This window comes from Lutra lutra, chromosome 8 (assembly GCF_902655055.1).
Source record: "Lutra lutra chromosome 8, mLutLut1.2, whole genome shotgun sequence".
In the NCBI taxonomy this organism is placed as follows: domain Eukaryota; kingdom Metazoa; phylum Chordata; class Mammalia; order Carnivora; family Mustelidae; genus Lutra; species Lutra lutra.
In genome coordinates, this window is record NC_062285.1 from 29,972,745 (window position 1) to 29,990,998 (window position 18,254).

Here is an 18,254-nt window from a genome sequence, read left to right on the forward strand (position 1 = left end):
AACCACCCTTGCAACCGAAGAATAAATCTCACTTTGTGGTGAATGATTTTTTAAATGTGTTGTTGAATTTCATTTGCTAGTATTTTGTTGTGCGTTTTTACATCTGTGTTCATCAGGTATATTGTCCTGTAGTTCTTTTTTTAGTGGAGTCTTTATTTGGTTTTGGCATCAAAGTAATGCCGGCTCATAGAATGGATTTGGAAATTTAAGTTCCTTTTCTGTTTTTTGGAATATTTTGAGAAGAATTGGTATTAACTCTTTTTTAAATGCTTGATAGAATTTGTGAAGTCATTTGGACTTTTGTTTATTGGGAATTTTTTGATCACTGATTTAATTTTTTTGCTTGTTATCATTCTGTTCGAGTTTTCTATTTCCTCTGGTTTCTATTTTGGTGGTTTATATGCTACTATTTACCCATTTTTTTCTGTGTTGTCTGATTTGTTAGCTATAGTTTATTTTAGAATATTCTCTTATAATTATATTTCTGTGGTGTTGGTAGTTATTTCTCTTCTCTTATTTGTGATTTTATTTATTTTTGTCCCTTTTCTTTTTGATTAGTTCTGGGTAGAGATTTATCCATTTTATTAATTTTTTCAGAGAACCAGCTCCTGGTTACAGATCAGTGAAACCACAGAAATATAAGAGAATATTCTAAAATATATGATTTATTCTGGCTTTCATCTTTATTATTCTCCCTTTCCTGCTGGTTTTGGGCTTCATCTTTTGTTTTTTCCCAGCTTCGGAAGTGTAAGGTTAGGTTGTTTATTGGGGAATTTTCTTCTTAATGTAGGTCTGTATTGCTGTAATAAATTGCTGTATTGCTCATAACAAACAGCCTCTTTTTAAACTGTAGAAGCACTGGAATATCTGGGATCTTATGCTTCTTTTAACTTCTTATAGCAAATTCGCCAGGACTTTGCTGAGCTCTTTCTTTTAACTTTTGAGTTGTGACACAACACATGTGTTTACCACGTTTACCATTTAACCAATTTATATGTACAGTGAGTAGTTTTAAAGAATATACACCTCCTTGTGAAACAGATTGCTAGAACTTTCTCATCTTGCAAAACTGAAATTCTAAATCCATTAAACAGTAATTCTCCATTATTCCTCTTCATAGTCCATAGTATCCACCATGGATTATCAAATTTTAATTTCTGTGAATTTGACTATGTTACCTACCTCATGTGAATGGAAGCATAGTATTTATCTTTCTGTGACTAGTATATTTCTCTTAATATAATGTCCTCTAGGTTCATCAGAGTTGTAGTATGTCACAGTATTTCCTTTATTTTTAATGCTGAGTTAGATTAATGTGTATGTATATAGCACATATCATGTATTCATTCATTGATGGACATTTGGTTTGCTTCCAACCATTGTGAATAATGCTGCCAATGAACAAGGGTTTGCAAATATCTCTGTGAGACCCTGCTTTCAGTTCTTTTGGTCTATACCCGAAGTGGGATTGCTGTGTCATATGGTAGCTCTCTTTTTTAATATTTTGAACAATGTCCATACTGTATTCTTGAAGTTTACATTTCCACCATTTTATATTTTCCACCAACAGTGTGCTAGGGTTCAAATTTTTCAACATCCTCACAGCAATTATTTTTCCATTATGTTTTTAATAGTAGTCATCTTAATGAGTGTGAGGTGATATCTCACTGTGATATTAATTTGAATTTCTGTAATGATTACTGGTGTTGAGCATCTTTTCATATGCTTGTCCACCATGTATCATTTTTGGAGAAATGTATAATGTTAAATAATAACAGTTATGGAAGTACCTCTTATGTATTAAATGATTCTACTGCTTTATATTAAGTGTAATATTTAGGTAGCCCTTTTTAGGTTTCTTTTTCATTCCTTTTGAGATAAAAAAAATCAAATTCAAATTCTCTTTTAGGATTGAGGTTCTTATATGATTTTTCTCTTTTATTAATTAATATAGTGAATTAACTATGGAGCGCTCTATGCATTGGTATTAAATTTTATTAGAATATGGTACATCTTTAAATATACTACTTAATTTTATTACATTTATTTTAGATTTTTGTATTTATATTAATGTAGTAGTCATTATTTAGTGCTGTTCTCCAAGTATTTATGTCTCTCCCTCTTCTGGAATAGAACTCCACTGACTTTCTATTGTGGTTAAAAAAAAAATACATGAGATTTGCCCTTTTAACAAATTTGTAAGTATATAGTACAGTATTGTTAACTATAAGCAAAATGTTGTACAATAGATCTGTAGAACATTTTTATGTTGTAATATTATAATTTTATACACATCGAACAGAGACACATCTTTTTCCTTAACCCATCATAGCAACCACTGTCCATTTTTTACTTCTATGAGCTTTAACTATTTTTGATACCTCATGTAAATGAATTAATGGAGTGTTTGCCCTTCTGTGACTGGCTTATTTCATTTAACATAATGCCCTGAAGTTTCATCCACCTTTTTGTGAATGAATGGATTTCCTACTTTTGAAAGACTGAATAATAGTCAGTGTTGTGTGTGTGTGTATCACATTTTCTTTATCTATACACTATTGATGGACATTAATGTTGCTTTCATATCTTGGTTACTGCTGAATTGTAAATATATCTCTTTGAGGTCCTGAATTGAATTCTATTGGATAAATAATCAGAAGTAACACCACCAGATCATATCGTAATTCTATTTTGAATTTTTTGAGGAACATCCATATTGTTTTCCATAGTGGCTGTACCATTTTACGTTTCCACTAGTGGTGAATAATGATTCCATTTTCTCCACATTGTCACCAACACTTGTTTTTCTTTTTTTAACAATAACCAACCTAACAGGTATAAGGTGATATCTGATTCTGGTTTAATTGCATTTCCCTGATGACTAGTGATGTTTAAGTGCCTACTTATATGTATCTGTTGGCCATTTTTATGTCTTATATTCAAGTCTTTTGCTCTTTTAAGAAATCAGGTTATTTGTCTCTTTTGTTTTGCAATTAAGTTGTATGTCTTCTTGTATATTTTAGATATTTATTACTTATCAGATTTATGGTTTGTAAATATTTTCTCCAGTTCTGTAGGTTGCTCTTTTACTCTGTTGATTGTTTTCTCTGCTATGCGGTACCTTTTTTTTTTTTTTTTTTGGATGCCATTTCATTTGTCTATTTTTCCTCCATTCCTTGTACTTTTGGCATCATAGCCATTAATCATTGCCCAGATCAATTTCAAGAAAAATTTTCTTTATGTTTCTTTTAGTATTTTTATGATTTGTGGTCTTACATTTAAATCTTTAATCCATTTCAAGATGATTTTTGTATCATTGTCAGATAAGGGCCCAATTTGATTCTTCAGCATGTATTTCTAACAGCATTTATTGAAGAATCTTATCTTTTCCCCATTGTGTGTTCCCGGTAGCCTTGTCAAGTATCAGTTTGCCATCCATGTGTAGATTTATTTCTGGACTTTCTTCTTTTTCTTCTGCCTATATGTATGTTTTTTTAATGCACATTCCATACTTTTTTTATTACTTGAATTTCATGATATATTTTGAAATCAAGGTGAGTGGTGTGTCTGGCTTTGTTCTCCATGTTCAAAACTGCTTTTGTTATTTGGATCTTCTGTGGTTCCAAATGATTTTTAGGATCATATTTCTATTTATGTGAAATAGAAACCATTTGGGTTTGGGAAGGATTTGCATTAAGCCTGTAAATCCTTTTGGGTAGTATGGATATTTTCAAAATAGTAAATTTCCAATCCATGATAATCAATTCCCTCTCCATTTATCTGTGCCTTCTTTAATTTTCTTTGCCAATATCTTATAATTCACACGTATAAGTCTTTTATCTTTTTGGTTAAGTTTATTCCTTAGAATTTTATCTTTTTGTTGCTAGTGTGAGTGGGAATATTTTCTTTTCAGGTAATGGTTTGTTTGTATACTGATTTCATAACCTGCAATTTTATTGAATTCTTATATTATGTCTAAATTTTCTTTTTTAAATGCACATTTTTTGTATTTATTTATTTATTTATTTACTTTTCAGCATAACAGTATTCCTTGTTTTTAAAATATAAGGTATTATTAGCCCCAGGGGTACAGGTCTGTGTATCACCAGGTTTACACACTTCACAGCACTCACCATAGCACATTCCCTCCCCAATGTCCATAACCCCACCACCCTCTCCCTACCTAAATTTTCTTTTTTGAGTCTTTAGGGTTTTTTTGCATATATGATTATGTCATCTTCAAACATAAATTTACTTCTTGATTTGGGTGCCTTTTATTTCTTTTATCTGTCTAATTATCTAGGGGCTATGTAGCAACACTAAATCTAAGGGGGCTTGTAGTAGCACTGGTCACAGTTTTGCACAATGGTAGTGTTCTGATGGGATTTACAGCATTGGCTCTAGCTATTGGGGAGCTCAGTAGCCTGTGCTTTATGCAGCTCCATTAGCTGGGGTCTTCATCCACAAAGGACATTGGGGGAGTCTGTGGTGTTAGCATGTGTTGCTAGGGTCCTATGTGGTGAATGCACTGGAGTTCTCCATGCCTTTTCTGCCATTGTAGGGTTTTCCTCTCGACTCTGAGCTATGCCAGCTGAATATAGGGTGATAAAAGTAAAATGCTTCCTACACTATTTTGTATGGCCATTCTTGGTTTTTGTCATCCACTGGGCTGCTGCAACTCCTTTTGTTTTTTTTGTTTTTTAATTTTTCATTTAAATTCAATTTAGTCAATATATAGTACATTATTAGTTTCAGGGGTAGAATTTAGTGATTAATCAGTTGCCTATAACACCCAATGCTCATTATATCGAGTGTCCTCCTTAATATCAAGTGTCCTCCCATCACCCAGTTACCCCATCCTCCCACTCACCACCCCTCCAGCAACCCTCAGTTTGTTTCCTAGAGTTAAGAGTCTCTTATCCATCTTGTTTTCTTTTTGCTTCCCTTCCCCTATGTTCATCTGTTTTGTTTCATAAATATGAGTGAAATCCTATGGTATTTGTCTTTCCCTGACTGACTTATTTTGCTTAACATAATACCATCCAGTTCCATCCATGTCATTGTAAATGGTAAGATTTCATCCTTTTTTGATGGCTGAGTAATAATCCATTGCATATATAAACCACATCTTCTTTATCCATTCATCTGTTGATGGACATCTGGGCTCTTTCCATAGTTTGGCTATTGTGGACATTGCTGCTATAAAACATTGGGGTGCATGTACCTCTTCAGATCACTACATTTTTATTTTTTGGGTAAATACACAGTAGTGCAATAGCTGGATCCTAGGGTAGTTCTATTTTTAACTTCTTGAGGAACCTTCATGCTGTTTTCTAGAGTGGCTATACCAGATTGGCATTCCCACCAACAGTGTAAGAGGGTTACCCTTTCTCTGCATCCTCACCAACATTTGTTCTTTCCTGACTTGTTAATTTTAGTGATTCTGACTGGTGTGAGGTGGTATCTCATTGTGGTTTTGATTTGCATTTCCCTGATGCCAAGTAATGTTGAGCATTTTTTCATGTGTCTGTTGGCCATTTGTATATCTTCTTTGGAGAAATGTCTGTTCATGTCTTCTGCCCATATCTCCCACTCTGTAGGTTGCCGTTTAGTTTAGTTTGTTTGTTTGTTTGTTTGTTTGTTTTTGTTTGGCTATGCAAAAGCTTTTTCTCTTGATGAAGTCCCAGTAGTTCATTTTTGTATGAGTTCTAGTAGTTCATTTTTGCTTTTGTTTCTCTTGCTTTTGGAGACTTATCTAGCAAGAAGTTGTTGCAGCTGAGGTCAGAGAGGTTGCTACCTGTGTTCTCTTCAAGGATTTTGATGGTTTTTTTGGTGGTTTCCTTTCTCACGGTTAGGTCTTTCTCCAATGAATTCACCATTGTGAATTCATTTTTGAGTATGGTATAAGGAAATGATCCAGTTTAATTTTCCTGCATGTGGCTGTCCAATTTTCCCAGCACCATTTTTTGAAGAGACTTTTTTTCCATTGGACATTCTTTCCTGTTTTGTCAAAAATAGGTGACCATAGAATTAAGAGTCTATTTCTGGGTTTTCTATTCTGTTCCATTAATCTACGTGTTTGTTTTTGTAACAGTACCATACTGTCTTGATGATTACAGCTTTGTAGTATAGCTTGAAGACTGTCATTGTGATTGCCACCAGCTTTGGATTTCTTTTTCAACATTCCTCTGGCTAGTCGGGGTCTTTTCTGTTTTCATATGAATTTTAGGATTGTTTTTTCCAGCTCTATGAAAAATGTTGATGGTATTTTGATAAGGATTGCATTGAATGTGTTAGATTGCTTTGGGTAGCATAGACATTTCAACAATATTTGTTCCTCCAATCCATGAGCATGGAATGTTTTTCCATTTCTTTGTGTCTTCGTCAATTTCTTTCATAAGTGTTCTATAGTTTTTGGGTTTATTCCTAGGTATCTTATGGTTTTTGGTGCAATTTTAAACGGGATTGATTCCTTGATTTCTCTTTCTGCTGCTTCATCATTAGTGTACAGAAATGCAACAGACTTCTGTGCACTGATTTTACATCCTGGCACTTTTCTGAATTCCTGTATCAATTCTAGCCATTCTTTGGTGTGGTCTTTCAGTATTCTATGGTATCATATTGTCTGTGAAGAATGAAAGTTTCACACTTCTTTGCTGCTTTGGATGCCTTTTATTTATTTTTGTTGTCTGATTCCTGAGGCTAGGACTTCCAGTAGTATGTTGAACAACCATGGTGAAAGTGGACATCCCTGTTGTGTTCCTGACCTTAGGAGAAAAGCTGTCAGTTTTTCCCCACTGAGGATGATATTCACTGTGGGTTTTTCCTATATTGCTCTTATGATATTGAGCTATATTCCTTGTATCCTTGCTCGAAGGATTGAGAGGATCATAAGGTTCTTGTCTTTTCTTTTATTAATGTGGTGTATCACATTGATTGGCTGCAACTTCTTAAATGCACTCCAGAGTTCTCTCAGTGCTATTTTAGCCACAGGTAGTTGCTAAATTATTGTTTTGGGGGGGCAAAAGGACTGGGACCTCCTCATCCATTGTATCACTGACATCACTTCCCTGTTATTCAGCTTTGGGTCTTTTCCTTCAGTTGTACATAATTGGATTTATATTCTTTTTAATTAAATGTAAGAATTAGAAGTACTGTTATACAGTAAGCTATATGGAACATAAAATGATAATTATGCTTATATTATAAATTTATTTAGTACATAAATATCAATGTTTGGGAAAGAATATTGACATTTGTATCCAGTTTAGCTTTACACTCACTGAGAATAACACTATTACATACTTTGGATGTTGAAGAGAAATGCTTTCAAATAGCAATAGAAAATGTACTCTCTTATCTCAGTGTTTACAAATGAAACATCGACACTGAAAAATAACCTGGTGTTCTTTTTTTTTTTTTTTAAAGATTTATTTATTTATTTATTTGATAGAGATCACAAGTAGGCAGAGAGGCAGGCAGAGAGAGAGGAGGAAGCAGGCTCCCCGCTGAGCAGAGAGCATGATGCGGGGCTTGATCCCAGGACACTGGGATCATGACCTGAGCCGAAGGCAGAGGCTTTAACCTACTGAGCCACCCAGGTGCCCCAGGAACCTGGTGTTCTTATGTTAATTTAAAAGAGTTCAAAATAACACATAAAACAGAATTATCTTTTTTTTTAAAGATTTTATTTATTTGATAGAGATCACAAGTAGGAAGAGAGACAGGCAGAGAGAGAGAGAGAGAAGGAAGCAGGCTCCCTGCAGAGCAGAGAGCCCGATGTGGGGCTCAATCCCAGGACCCTGGGATCATGACCTGAGCTGAAGGCAGAGGCTTTAACCCACTGAACCACCCAGGTGCCCCCAGAATTATCTTTTTAATGCAACACTATATTATTAACTTTCAGTCTGCACTTTGGTATATATCTGAGTCAAAACCAAATATAACATGCATCTTTAAATTTTTTTTTCATAAATTATGCTTCTTTTTATATAATTAATATAAAACGTAGAGTACTTTTAATAAGATGAATGTAACTTCTGTCATTGCACATGTAATATTATCACAGACTATATTTAAATCTGAAACATATAATGTGTTGATCCAAAATGACTTTAAATTCAAGTAAACCTTTATAATTTATATACTATAGCAGTTATAAAAATATAATTCCAAATTCTCTGATGCTTCTAATCAAGAGGTGTGGTCTATGTACCCTCCTATTTAATTGGCTGGTTTGTAAGCATTTCCATGAATAGGATAAGTTGCAAGTGATTCTCTAGGACTTCTACCTGGCTCTTTTGGAATTCTCAGTCTTGAGCAGCCAGATCATATATAGATCATCTGATCAACTGTCCCAGCTAAGACAGTTATGTGAGTGATGAAACATCTAACTCACATTGTCCTTGAATCACAAAATTCTTTTTTTTAAGTGAAGCCTAATTTATCTGCATTTTCAATTGTCAGCTGTACTTTATCTGTAATATCCAAGAAAGCATTGTGTAAACCTAAGGTCATAAAAATTTACTCCTATGTTTTTTTGTGTTTTTTTTTTTTTAAGATTTTTTTTTTTTTTTTGGACAGACAGAGATCGCAAGCAGGCGGAGAGGCAGGTAGAGAGAGGAGTAAGCAGGCTCCTTGCCGAGCACAGATCCCAATGCGGAGCTCGATCCCAGGACCCTGGGATCATGACCTGAGCCGAAGGCAGAGGCTTTAATCCACTGAGCCACCCAGGCGCCCCTCCTATGTTTTAAGAATTTGTAATTTTACAGGGGCGCCTGGGTGGCTCAGTGGATTAAAGCCTCTGCCTTCGGCTCAGGTCATGATCCCAGGGTCCTGGGATCGAGCTCCACATCGAGCCCCGCATCGAGCCCCGCATCGGGCTCTCTGCTCAGCAGGGAGCCTGCTTCCCTTCCTCTCTCTCTGCCTGCCTCTCTGCCTACTTGTGATCTCTATCTGTCAAATAAATAAGTAAAATCTTAAAAAAAAAAAAGAATTTGTAATTTTACAAATTCTTATAATGTAATTTACAAATTTACATATTTATGTCCACAAATCACTTTGAGCTGTGTATAGTGTGACACTGGGATCCAGCTTCATTCGTTTTCATGTGGATACTCCGTTGTTCCCAGGATCATTTGTTAAAAAGACTGTTTTCTCCCCACTGACTTTTCTTAGTGCTCTCCTAGAAAATCATTTGATCAGCTTTTTGTTTATTCTTTTTTTTTGGTAGAGTTCACATAGGAGTAAAATCATACGGTATTTGTTTTTCTCAGTTTGAGTTATTACACTTAACACCCTTTAGGTCCCTTTATGTTGTTGCAACCTATAAATACAGAGAACAAACTGATGGTTACCAGACAAGAAAGGGGTAGGAGAATGGGCAAAATTACTGCAAAAGAATAAGAAATACAAGTTTCGGGCGCCTGGGTGGCTCAGTGGGTTAAGGCCTCTGCCTTCAGCTCAGGTCATGATCCCAGGTCCTGGGATCGAGCCCCGCATCGGGCTCTCTGCTCAGCAGGGAGCCTGCTTCCTCCCCTCTCTCTCTCTGCCTGCCTCTCTGCCTACTTGTGATCTCTCTCTAAGTCAAATAAATAAAAATCTTAAAAAAAAAAAGAAATACAAGTTTCTAGGTATAGAATCAATAAGTCATGGAAATAAAAGGCACAGCATAGGGAATATATTCAATGATATTGTAATAAGTTGGTGACAGATAGTAGCTACACCTGTGGTGAGCATAACATAAGAGAGAAATTGAATTACTACACTCTATACCTGAAACTAATGTAACATTGTGTATAAACCATACTCAAATGAAAAAATATTAATCATTTTATCATAAATGTAAATTTCATTTCTGATCTCTATATTTTATTGATTTATATGGCTGTGCTTATTATCAATATTACATTATCTTCAAGTTATAAGTTTTTAAATCAGAAAATGGGAGTCCTCCAACTTTTTTCTTCTTAAGATTGTTTTAGATATTCTAGATTCCTTAAATTTCCATATGAATTTTAGTATCACCTCATTGATTTCTGTAGAATAGGCATCCAGGATTTTGCTAGGCGTTAACACTGAATCTGTAGATCATTTGGAGGGTAATGTGATTTTAACAATAGTAAGTCTAACAATCCACAACCAGGGAATGATTTTCCGTTTATTACAACTTGTTTAATTTCTTTCAGGAATGTTTTATAATTTTTAGTGTTACATGCCTTTTTTTTAGATATTAGTGTTTTTATTTTAATTCCAGTTTGTTAATATATAGTGTTATGTTTGTTTCAAGTATACAATATAGTAATTCAACAATTCCATACATCACCAAGTGCTTATCACAACCTATATGTTCTTTAATCCCCATCACCTATTTAACCCATCCCTCCACCCCTCTCCCTTCTGGGAAGCATCAGTTTGTTCTCTATAATTAAGAGTCTGTTTCTTGGTTTGTCTCTCTTTTTCTCCCTTTGCACATTCAATTGATGAATGAGTAAAGAAGATGTGGTACATATATACAATGGAATATTATTCAACCATAAAAAGAATGAAATCTTGTCATTTGCAACAACAGGGATGGAGATAGAGAGTAAAATGCTAAGTGAAATAAGTCAACCAGAGAAAGACATATACCATATGACTTTACTAATATGTAGGGTTTAAGAAACAAAGCAAAAAAAAAAACAAAAAACAAAACAAAACAAAACAAAAAAGAAACAAAGCAAAAGAGTACTAGTCTTATTTTGTCAAATTAATTCTTGAATATTTTATTGATTCTGATACTATTGTAAATGGAATTGTTTTCTTAATTTCATTTTATGATTGTTCATTGCTAGTGTATTGGGAAAGAATTGAATTTTCCGTGTTGATCTTGTAACCTAAAACTTTTGCTGAATTCATTTATTCTAATAGGTTGTGTGTGTGTTCTTTGGGATTTTTAAATGTACACATATGCAAAAAGAGAGCTTTCTTTCTTTCTTTCTTTATCATTCTTTATTCCTAATTTCAATCTTGGTATCATTTTTTCTTTTTCAACCCCAGTTGCCCTAGGAAGAAACCTCATCACATATTGTCTTTTATTCTAATAATATGGTTCCAGTACATTGAGTGATTGATTTTTGCTTATTAAAGCAACCAAGCCTTTCAGGGATCACTGACTTTTGTTTCCCCCTCTATTTTTATTTATTTCTACTCTAGTCTTTAGTATTTGCTTCCTTTTACTTCCTTTGAATTTAGTTTACTAATTATGATCTCTCTTTTTCAAAGTAGTAATGAAGGTAACATACTGTTCTTGTTTTTCATTTCATAAAAGTGTCTCTTAATTTCAGTCTACTCATTTTTAAAAAATTTCCTCTCTGTTGTTACCCATTAAGTCGCATACTAGATATTCCCTTTCTCATTTTTTTCACTTAACATTATGTCCTGGAAATAATGAAAGTATTTAAAACACAACCTCATTAAAAGTTCACAGTTTTTATTTCAGATTTAGCTTTATGGTAATTTACTTACAACTTTATAAAAATGAGAGAAAATGCTACTGTACATTTGTTTTAAATTTGAAATCTCTTGATTTCACAGATCTGTTTTTCCATTTAGTAGACTAAATACATTCCTTTTTGTAGCTCAGGATAAAGTACCTGATGAAAATATTGGACTTGAGGATGAAGCAGTATCAAGCACACTCATGCAAATGTTTACTAGAATGAATAGACGCCATGGTCAGTATAACAATTATAGATATCTTTGTTTTAAGTTAAGCACATCAAAAGATCTTTTTTCTTTGCTTCTTATTACGTATTTGTTGGAGCACATGTTTTGTAGATATTTTACACTTTGACGTAAATGTGAATACCCTAAGATAACTAGACAACTAAAGTAAAAGCTTTGATACATTTTGCTTGATATTTGCATGGTCGATGACTACTATATAACAAGACTGTCTCCACACACATTCATGAAAACTACACAAATTTTCTACTTCACCTCCATGATCTATAAAAATAAATTTTACTTACACTGTAGCTTTGCAGTTATCTTCTTTTAACCTTAGCTTCCTTTAACTTCAAGTTGTCCTTCCTTTAAATGAGAAGAAACACTGCTGATTACTTGGTATATGCAAAAGTTTTATAATAGATCTGTTTGTTTTTTTAGCATTTCTTGTATCTCAGCAAAAGGATATGGTATCTACTACAAATCAGTTGCCTGAGGGCATGGCTTTAATTTTAAGAAGCCTATCTCAAGATAAGAATCTTAAATCTACCAGAAGTGAGTGCTTTGATAGTAAGTAATTAATTTAAAATCCTGTAAAATTATTTTCAAATAAATTCAGAAGGGTTTTTTTCTATAGTTCATGAATATGTCTGCAATTATTTTGTTCATGCTTCTAGGTCTTTATTGTATGTTCCATAATTACTGAGTTAGATGTTTTTTTTTTTTTTTAAGATTTTATTTATTTATTTAAAAGAGAGAGATCACAAGTAGATGGAGAGGAAGGCAGAGAGAGAGAGAGAGAGGGAAGCAGGCTTCTTGCTGAGCAGAGAGCCCGATGTGGGACTCGATCCCAGGACCCTGAGATCATGACCTGAGCCGAAGGCAGCGGCTTAACCCACTGAGCCACCCAGGCGCCCCTAGATGTTTTAAATTTCTATGATTATGGATTTCTTTATTTCTTGTATTAGGTTTTGCTTCAGAACTTATGACATCATATATATAAATATATTTATATATAAATATAATATATAACATAATATAAAACACATAAATATAAAATATAATAATATATAAAATATATATTTATTTAAGATTAATAATTTCCCTGGAGGAAAGACCCCTTTGTTTTAATGAAGGGACCCATTTTTATAATTTTTATGTTTGCCTTAAAAGCTACCATATCTGCTATTAATGTAGCTCCTATCATCTTCTGGTTGGTATATGCATGATACTTTACTTTTCTGTTTTGTTTCTTTAACTTTCTTGTGTCTTTATGGTTTTTCTTTATCTTTTGTATGAAACTTATAGTTGTGTTTTCAAATTCATTCTGATATCTTTGTCTTTTCATTAACATTCTTAATCACACTTGATCCAATTTTGGTATTTTGAGGTTATATTGCTCCATTTTACTTGTGCTTTATGTTTTCCTGCCTGATAAGTTTCTTTTACTCTTCTTTGCTCTATATTTTTATAATTTTACATACTTTTCCTTAGACATGTCTGATAACCAATATTTCAGTGTACCTCTAAAGTATGTATAGGCCAAGAGAACTAGAAAATACTACAAATTATTACTATTAATACTAAATATTAGATTATTTTTAAATTATTGAACTCGGAGTATCTGGAAAATAACAAGATTGATTCTGCTTGCACAGTGAATAATCTGGTCACATATGTTGTACTTCAATAATTTCTTTTAATAGTTTATTACCACAAAATATGATTTGCTCATATCATTAAGAAATAAGACAACATTTTGTTGAGTAATTAATAAATATTGCAAATCTAGTACTCCCATCACAGATTGGGGACTCTTTAGTGAATTTAAAAATCTATCTTATAGCCCAGAGGATGGATGAAATATCAGTTAATGTTTTGCTTAACCCTTAGAGCTGCCAGAGAGATTCAGTAACAAATATAATTATTAAAATTAATAAATCATTTAAATTAATTTAATTAGTTTTGATTAAATTTAGCAGAATTTGATTCATCAATGTATATAGCAATACTACCTTACACATAGTCACTGTCAACTTTTTAAAAATTATATTTTTAAATTTCTTATTTCTTGATTTTCTAGAATTTTGTTATTCATTTCACCATTTATTGAGAGATACATATTGAATTTTCTTACTATGCTTTTAGATCTATCTGTTTCTTCTCGTATTTCTGTACTCTTTTCCTTATACTACTTATGTTTGGGGTGCATGCAAATTTAAAAAATTATGTATTTCTGGTGAACTCTCTTTTTCTTTTGTTAAAGAGATCATCTTACTCTTTGGTAAGGTCTTTTTGAGTTAAATTTTATTTTATCTGACATTGACATAACTATAGTAGATTTATTTTGTTTACTATATGCAAGTCATATCTTTTTTCATCTATTTTAATTTATACTTTCCTATATTCTTAAACTTTAGTGTAGTATATCTTAGTTTATAGTTTGCTTATAAACCCAGTTTGACTGCTTTTCTATGTTTCTAGAACACATAATCCATTTACAATTCTTATAATTATTGCTATATTTAATTTCAGTATTTGGGGTAATTTCTATTTTCCCCATCTTAATTCATTATTGCTTTCTTTTATTTATGTTGGAATCTTTATTTTTATTCATTCTAACTTTTAAATAAATACTGTCTTAAAATTTGAAACATCTGGTGCACCCAGGTGACTCAGTTTGTTAAGTGTCTACCTTCTGCTCAGCCATGATCCCAGTGTCATGGGATCAAGCCCTGTGTTGTGCTCCTTGCTTGGGGAGGGGGAGAGGCTGCTTCTCCCTCTCTTCTTTCCCCTCCCTCCCACTTGTGCTCTCTCTCATTCTCAAATAAAAGCTTAAAAAATGTGAAAGCTGTTTAAAAAAGTGAATATGCTTTAAAAAATAAGGTCTATGTTCAACTTCTTAATTTTAATATATAGTAACAGAATACCTCCATGTCCTTTCAATAAAAGCACTATATTTTGAAAATTTACCACTCTTATTTAGACAATTGTCATTTGCTTAAAATGTTATAAATATTAGAGGACACTTGGGTGTTTCTTGATATATTTTAATAATTTAGAGGCTTCATCATGAAAAATCACATTTTAATGGATGAAAAGGTCTCTTTTCTGTATGAGAAAATGGATAAGAAATCAGAAAAAAATTTTTACCTGAAGATAAAGTTTTAATATCAAGAAAACAATCTTAAATTAAGAATCTTGGAACTTCCAGAAAACTGTTTTTGACAATCTGAATATGATATGCATCTGTGTGGATATCTTTGAATTTAGTTTGAATTTGTTGAGCTGCTTTATATGAAGATTGAATTTCATAATATTTGAGAAGTTAATGAATATTATTTCTTAGAAAATGATTTTTTCTTTTTCTTCTTTCTCTGTGAGATGCCCATTTTGCATGTGTTGATACTCTTGATAGTTTTCCATCAATCTCTGAAGCTCTGTTCATTGTTTTCATTCTTTTTCTTCCTGCTTCTTAGACTGGATAATATCAATATACATCTCCTCATTTTCACTGATTCCTTCTTTGCCTTTAAAAAAAAAAGATTTTGTTTATTTGAGAGAGAGAGAGTGAGTATGCATAAGAGCAGGGAGAGGGGCAGAGGAAGATGCAGGCTCCCTGCTGAGCAAGGAGTCTGATGCAGGGCTCTATCCCAGGACCCTGGGACAATGGCCTGAGCTGAAGGCAGCCACCTAAACAACTGAACCACTCAGGTGCCCCTCTTCTTTGCCTTTTTAATCCTACCTTTGGTTCTTTTTATTTCAATTATTGTGCTTTCAACTATAGAATTTATATTTGATCTTTTTAAAAAAAATTCTATCATGTTATTGATATTCTCTGATGGTAAGATATTATCCTTATCATTTCCTTTAATTCTTTAAGGTATAGTTTATTTTAGTTATTTGAACATATTTTTGAATGCTGGCTTAAAATCTTTGTCTAGACAAATACAATCATCATCACACTCAATGGTGAAAAGTAGAACTTTCCTTCTAAGATTAGGAACAGAACTAGGATACCCACTCTCCCCACTTTTATTCAGTAGAACTGGAAGTCCTAGCCACAGCAATCAGACAAGAAAAGTAAATAAAAGTCATCCATATTGGTAAGGAAGAAAACCTACACTATTTGCAGGTGACAGGATACTACACATAGAAAATTTTAGAGACGCCACTAAAAAACTCTTAAACCTAATAAATGAGTTATGTAAAGTTACAAGATACAAAATTAATACTCAGAAATCTATTGTGTTTCTATACACTAATAAAACAACAGAAAGAATAATTAGGAAAACAACAGCATTTTCAATTGCACTGAAAAGAATAAAGTGCCTCGGAATGAACTTAATCCAGGAAGAGAAAGACCAATCTTCTGAAAACTATAACATAGATTAAAGGAATTGAAGACAACACAAAGAAATGGGAAAATTTTTCCATTCTTATGGATTTCAAGAATTAATATAATTAAAATGTCCATATTAACCCAAAACAATCTACAAATTCAATGCCATTTCTATCGTACATTGCACATATCTAGGACAAGTAATCCTAAGACCCTGAATAACCAGAGCAATCTTGAAACAAACAAAACTGGAGGTATGAAAATCCATATTTCAAGATATGCTATAAAGCTGTAGTAATCAAAATAGTATGATACTGGCACAAAAATAGGCACATAGATCAACAGAATAGAATAAAGAGCCCAGAAATAAACCCACACATTTATGGCCAATTATGAGAAAGAAGCCAAGAATAAACACTGGGGAAAGAACTGTCTCTTCAATAAATGGTGCTGGAAAAACTGGACCACTCTTAAATCATAAACAAAGTAAACTCAAAATGAAACCATAACACTCCTAGAAGAAAACATGAGCAGTAAACTCTTTGACATCGGCCTTAGCCATATTTTTCTCGATAGTTCCCCTCAGGCAATAGAAAAGCAAAAATAAATTATTAGGACTACACCAATATGGAATACTTTTGCACAGTGAAAGAAACCATTGACAAAATGAAAAGAGAACTTATTGAATGGGAGAAGATATTTACAAATGCCATATCTGATCCAGTGTCAGTACCTAAAATACATAAAATCTTACATAATTCAACACCAAAACCACAAATAATCCAATTTAAAAGGTGGGCAAAGAATCTGAAGAGATAATTTTTTTAAAGAAGACCTGCAGATGTCCAGCAGACACATGAAAATATGCTTACCATCACTAATCATCAGGGAAATGCAAATCAAAACCACAATGAGATTTTACCTTAGACTTGTCAGAATGACTAAAATCAAAATGACAAGAAATAACAAGTATTGGTGAGTATGTGTAATAAAAGGAACATTCATATACTATTGGTAGGAATATGATTTGTGAACTGGTGGATAATAGTAGGAAGATTCCTCAAAATATTAAAAATAAGAAAACCATACAATCCAGTAATTCCACTATTGGATATTTACCCAAAGAATGAAAAAAACATTAATTTGAGAACATATATGCACCCCTATGGATTTTTTGTCTGTTTTTCCCTATTTTACAACTTCTAAAAAATTTTTATTCGAATTCCAGTTAACATAACCATCCACCACTTTGTTTAATGAAGCATCATTTAGAACAATCAAGAACTAGAAGCAGCCAGTGTCCATCAATAGATGATTGAATAAAGATGTTATACACACAGACACACACACACACACACACACACACACACACACACACAGTGGAATAGTACTCAGCCATAAAAAATGAGATCTTGCCATTTGTGACAACATGGATGAACCTAGAGGGTATCAGGCTAAGTGAAATAGAGAAAGACAAATACCATGTGATTTCATGTGGAATCTAAACAAAACAAAATGAACAATAAAGTGAAATAATATCTGCATAACTGCATAATAGGGGTCCCAGGAAATGAAGGGAGAGAGACTGAATGTTTATTTAACAAATTATAACAGAACAAATTGTAGCAGAGAAAATTCCTAATCTGGTAGGTATTCAAGTCAAGAAGGCACAGAGAATTCCCCTCAAAGTCAATAAAAATAGGTCAACACTTCAACATATAATAGTGAGGTTTGCAAATTTCAGAGATAAAGAAAAAATCCTTAAAGCAGCTCCAAATATGAGGTCTTTAGCCTACAAGGATAGAAACATAAGGCTGACAGCAGACCTGTCCAAAGAGAACTAGCATGCCAAAAAGGACTGGTATGATATATTCAATGTGCTAAATGGGAAAAATATGCAGCAAGAATACTTTATCCAGGAAGGTGTCATTCCAAATAAGAGAGAAAGAGTTTCCAGGACAAAACAAACAAACAAAACAAAACTAAACTAAACTAAAGGATTTCATGAACTCTAAAGCAGCCCTCCAAGAAATATTAAAGATGATCCCTTGACAGTATGGAGATTCCTCAAAAAATTAAAAATAGGGACGCCTGGGTGGCTCAGTTGGTTAAGCGGCTGCCTTTGGCTCAGGTCATGATTCCGGGGTCCTGGGATCGAGTCCCACATCAGGCTCCTTGCTCGGCAGGAAGCCTGCTTCTCCCTCTG

General features: G+C 33.2%; 1 protein-coding gene across 1 annotated transcript in view; it reads left to right on the forward strand.

Moving 5' to 3' along the window:
• Window positions 1-18,254, forward strand: part of CCDC7 (coiled-coil domain containing 7) — a 404,782-nt gene that overhangs the window by 188,503 nt on the left and 198,025 nt on the right. The window contains exons 21-22 of the mRNA XM_047741462.1: window positions 11,619-11,714; window positions 12,148-12,276. Coding sequence (XP_047597418.1) covers window positions 11,619-11,714; window positions 12,148-12,276 — 225 coding nt within the window. The remainder of the gene's footprint in view (window positions 1-11,618; window positions 11,715-12,147; window positions 12,277-18,254) is intronic.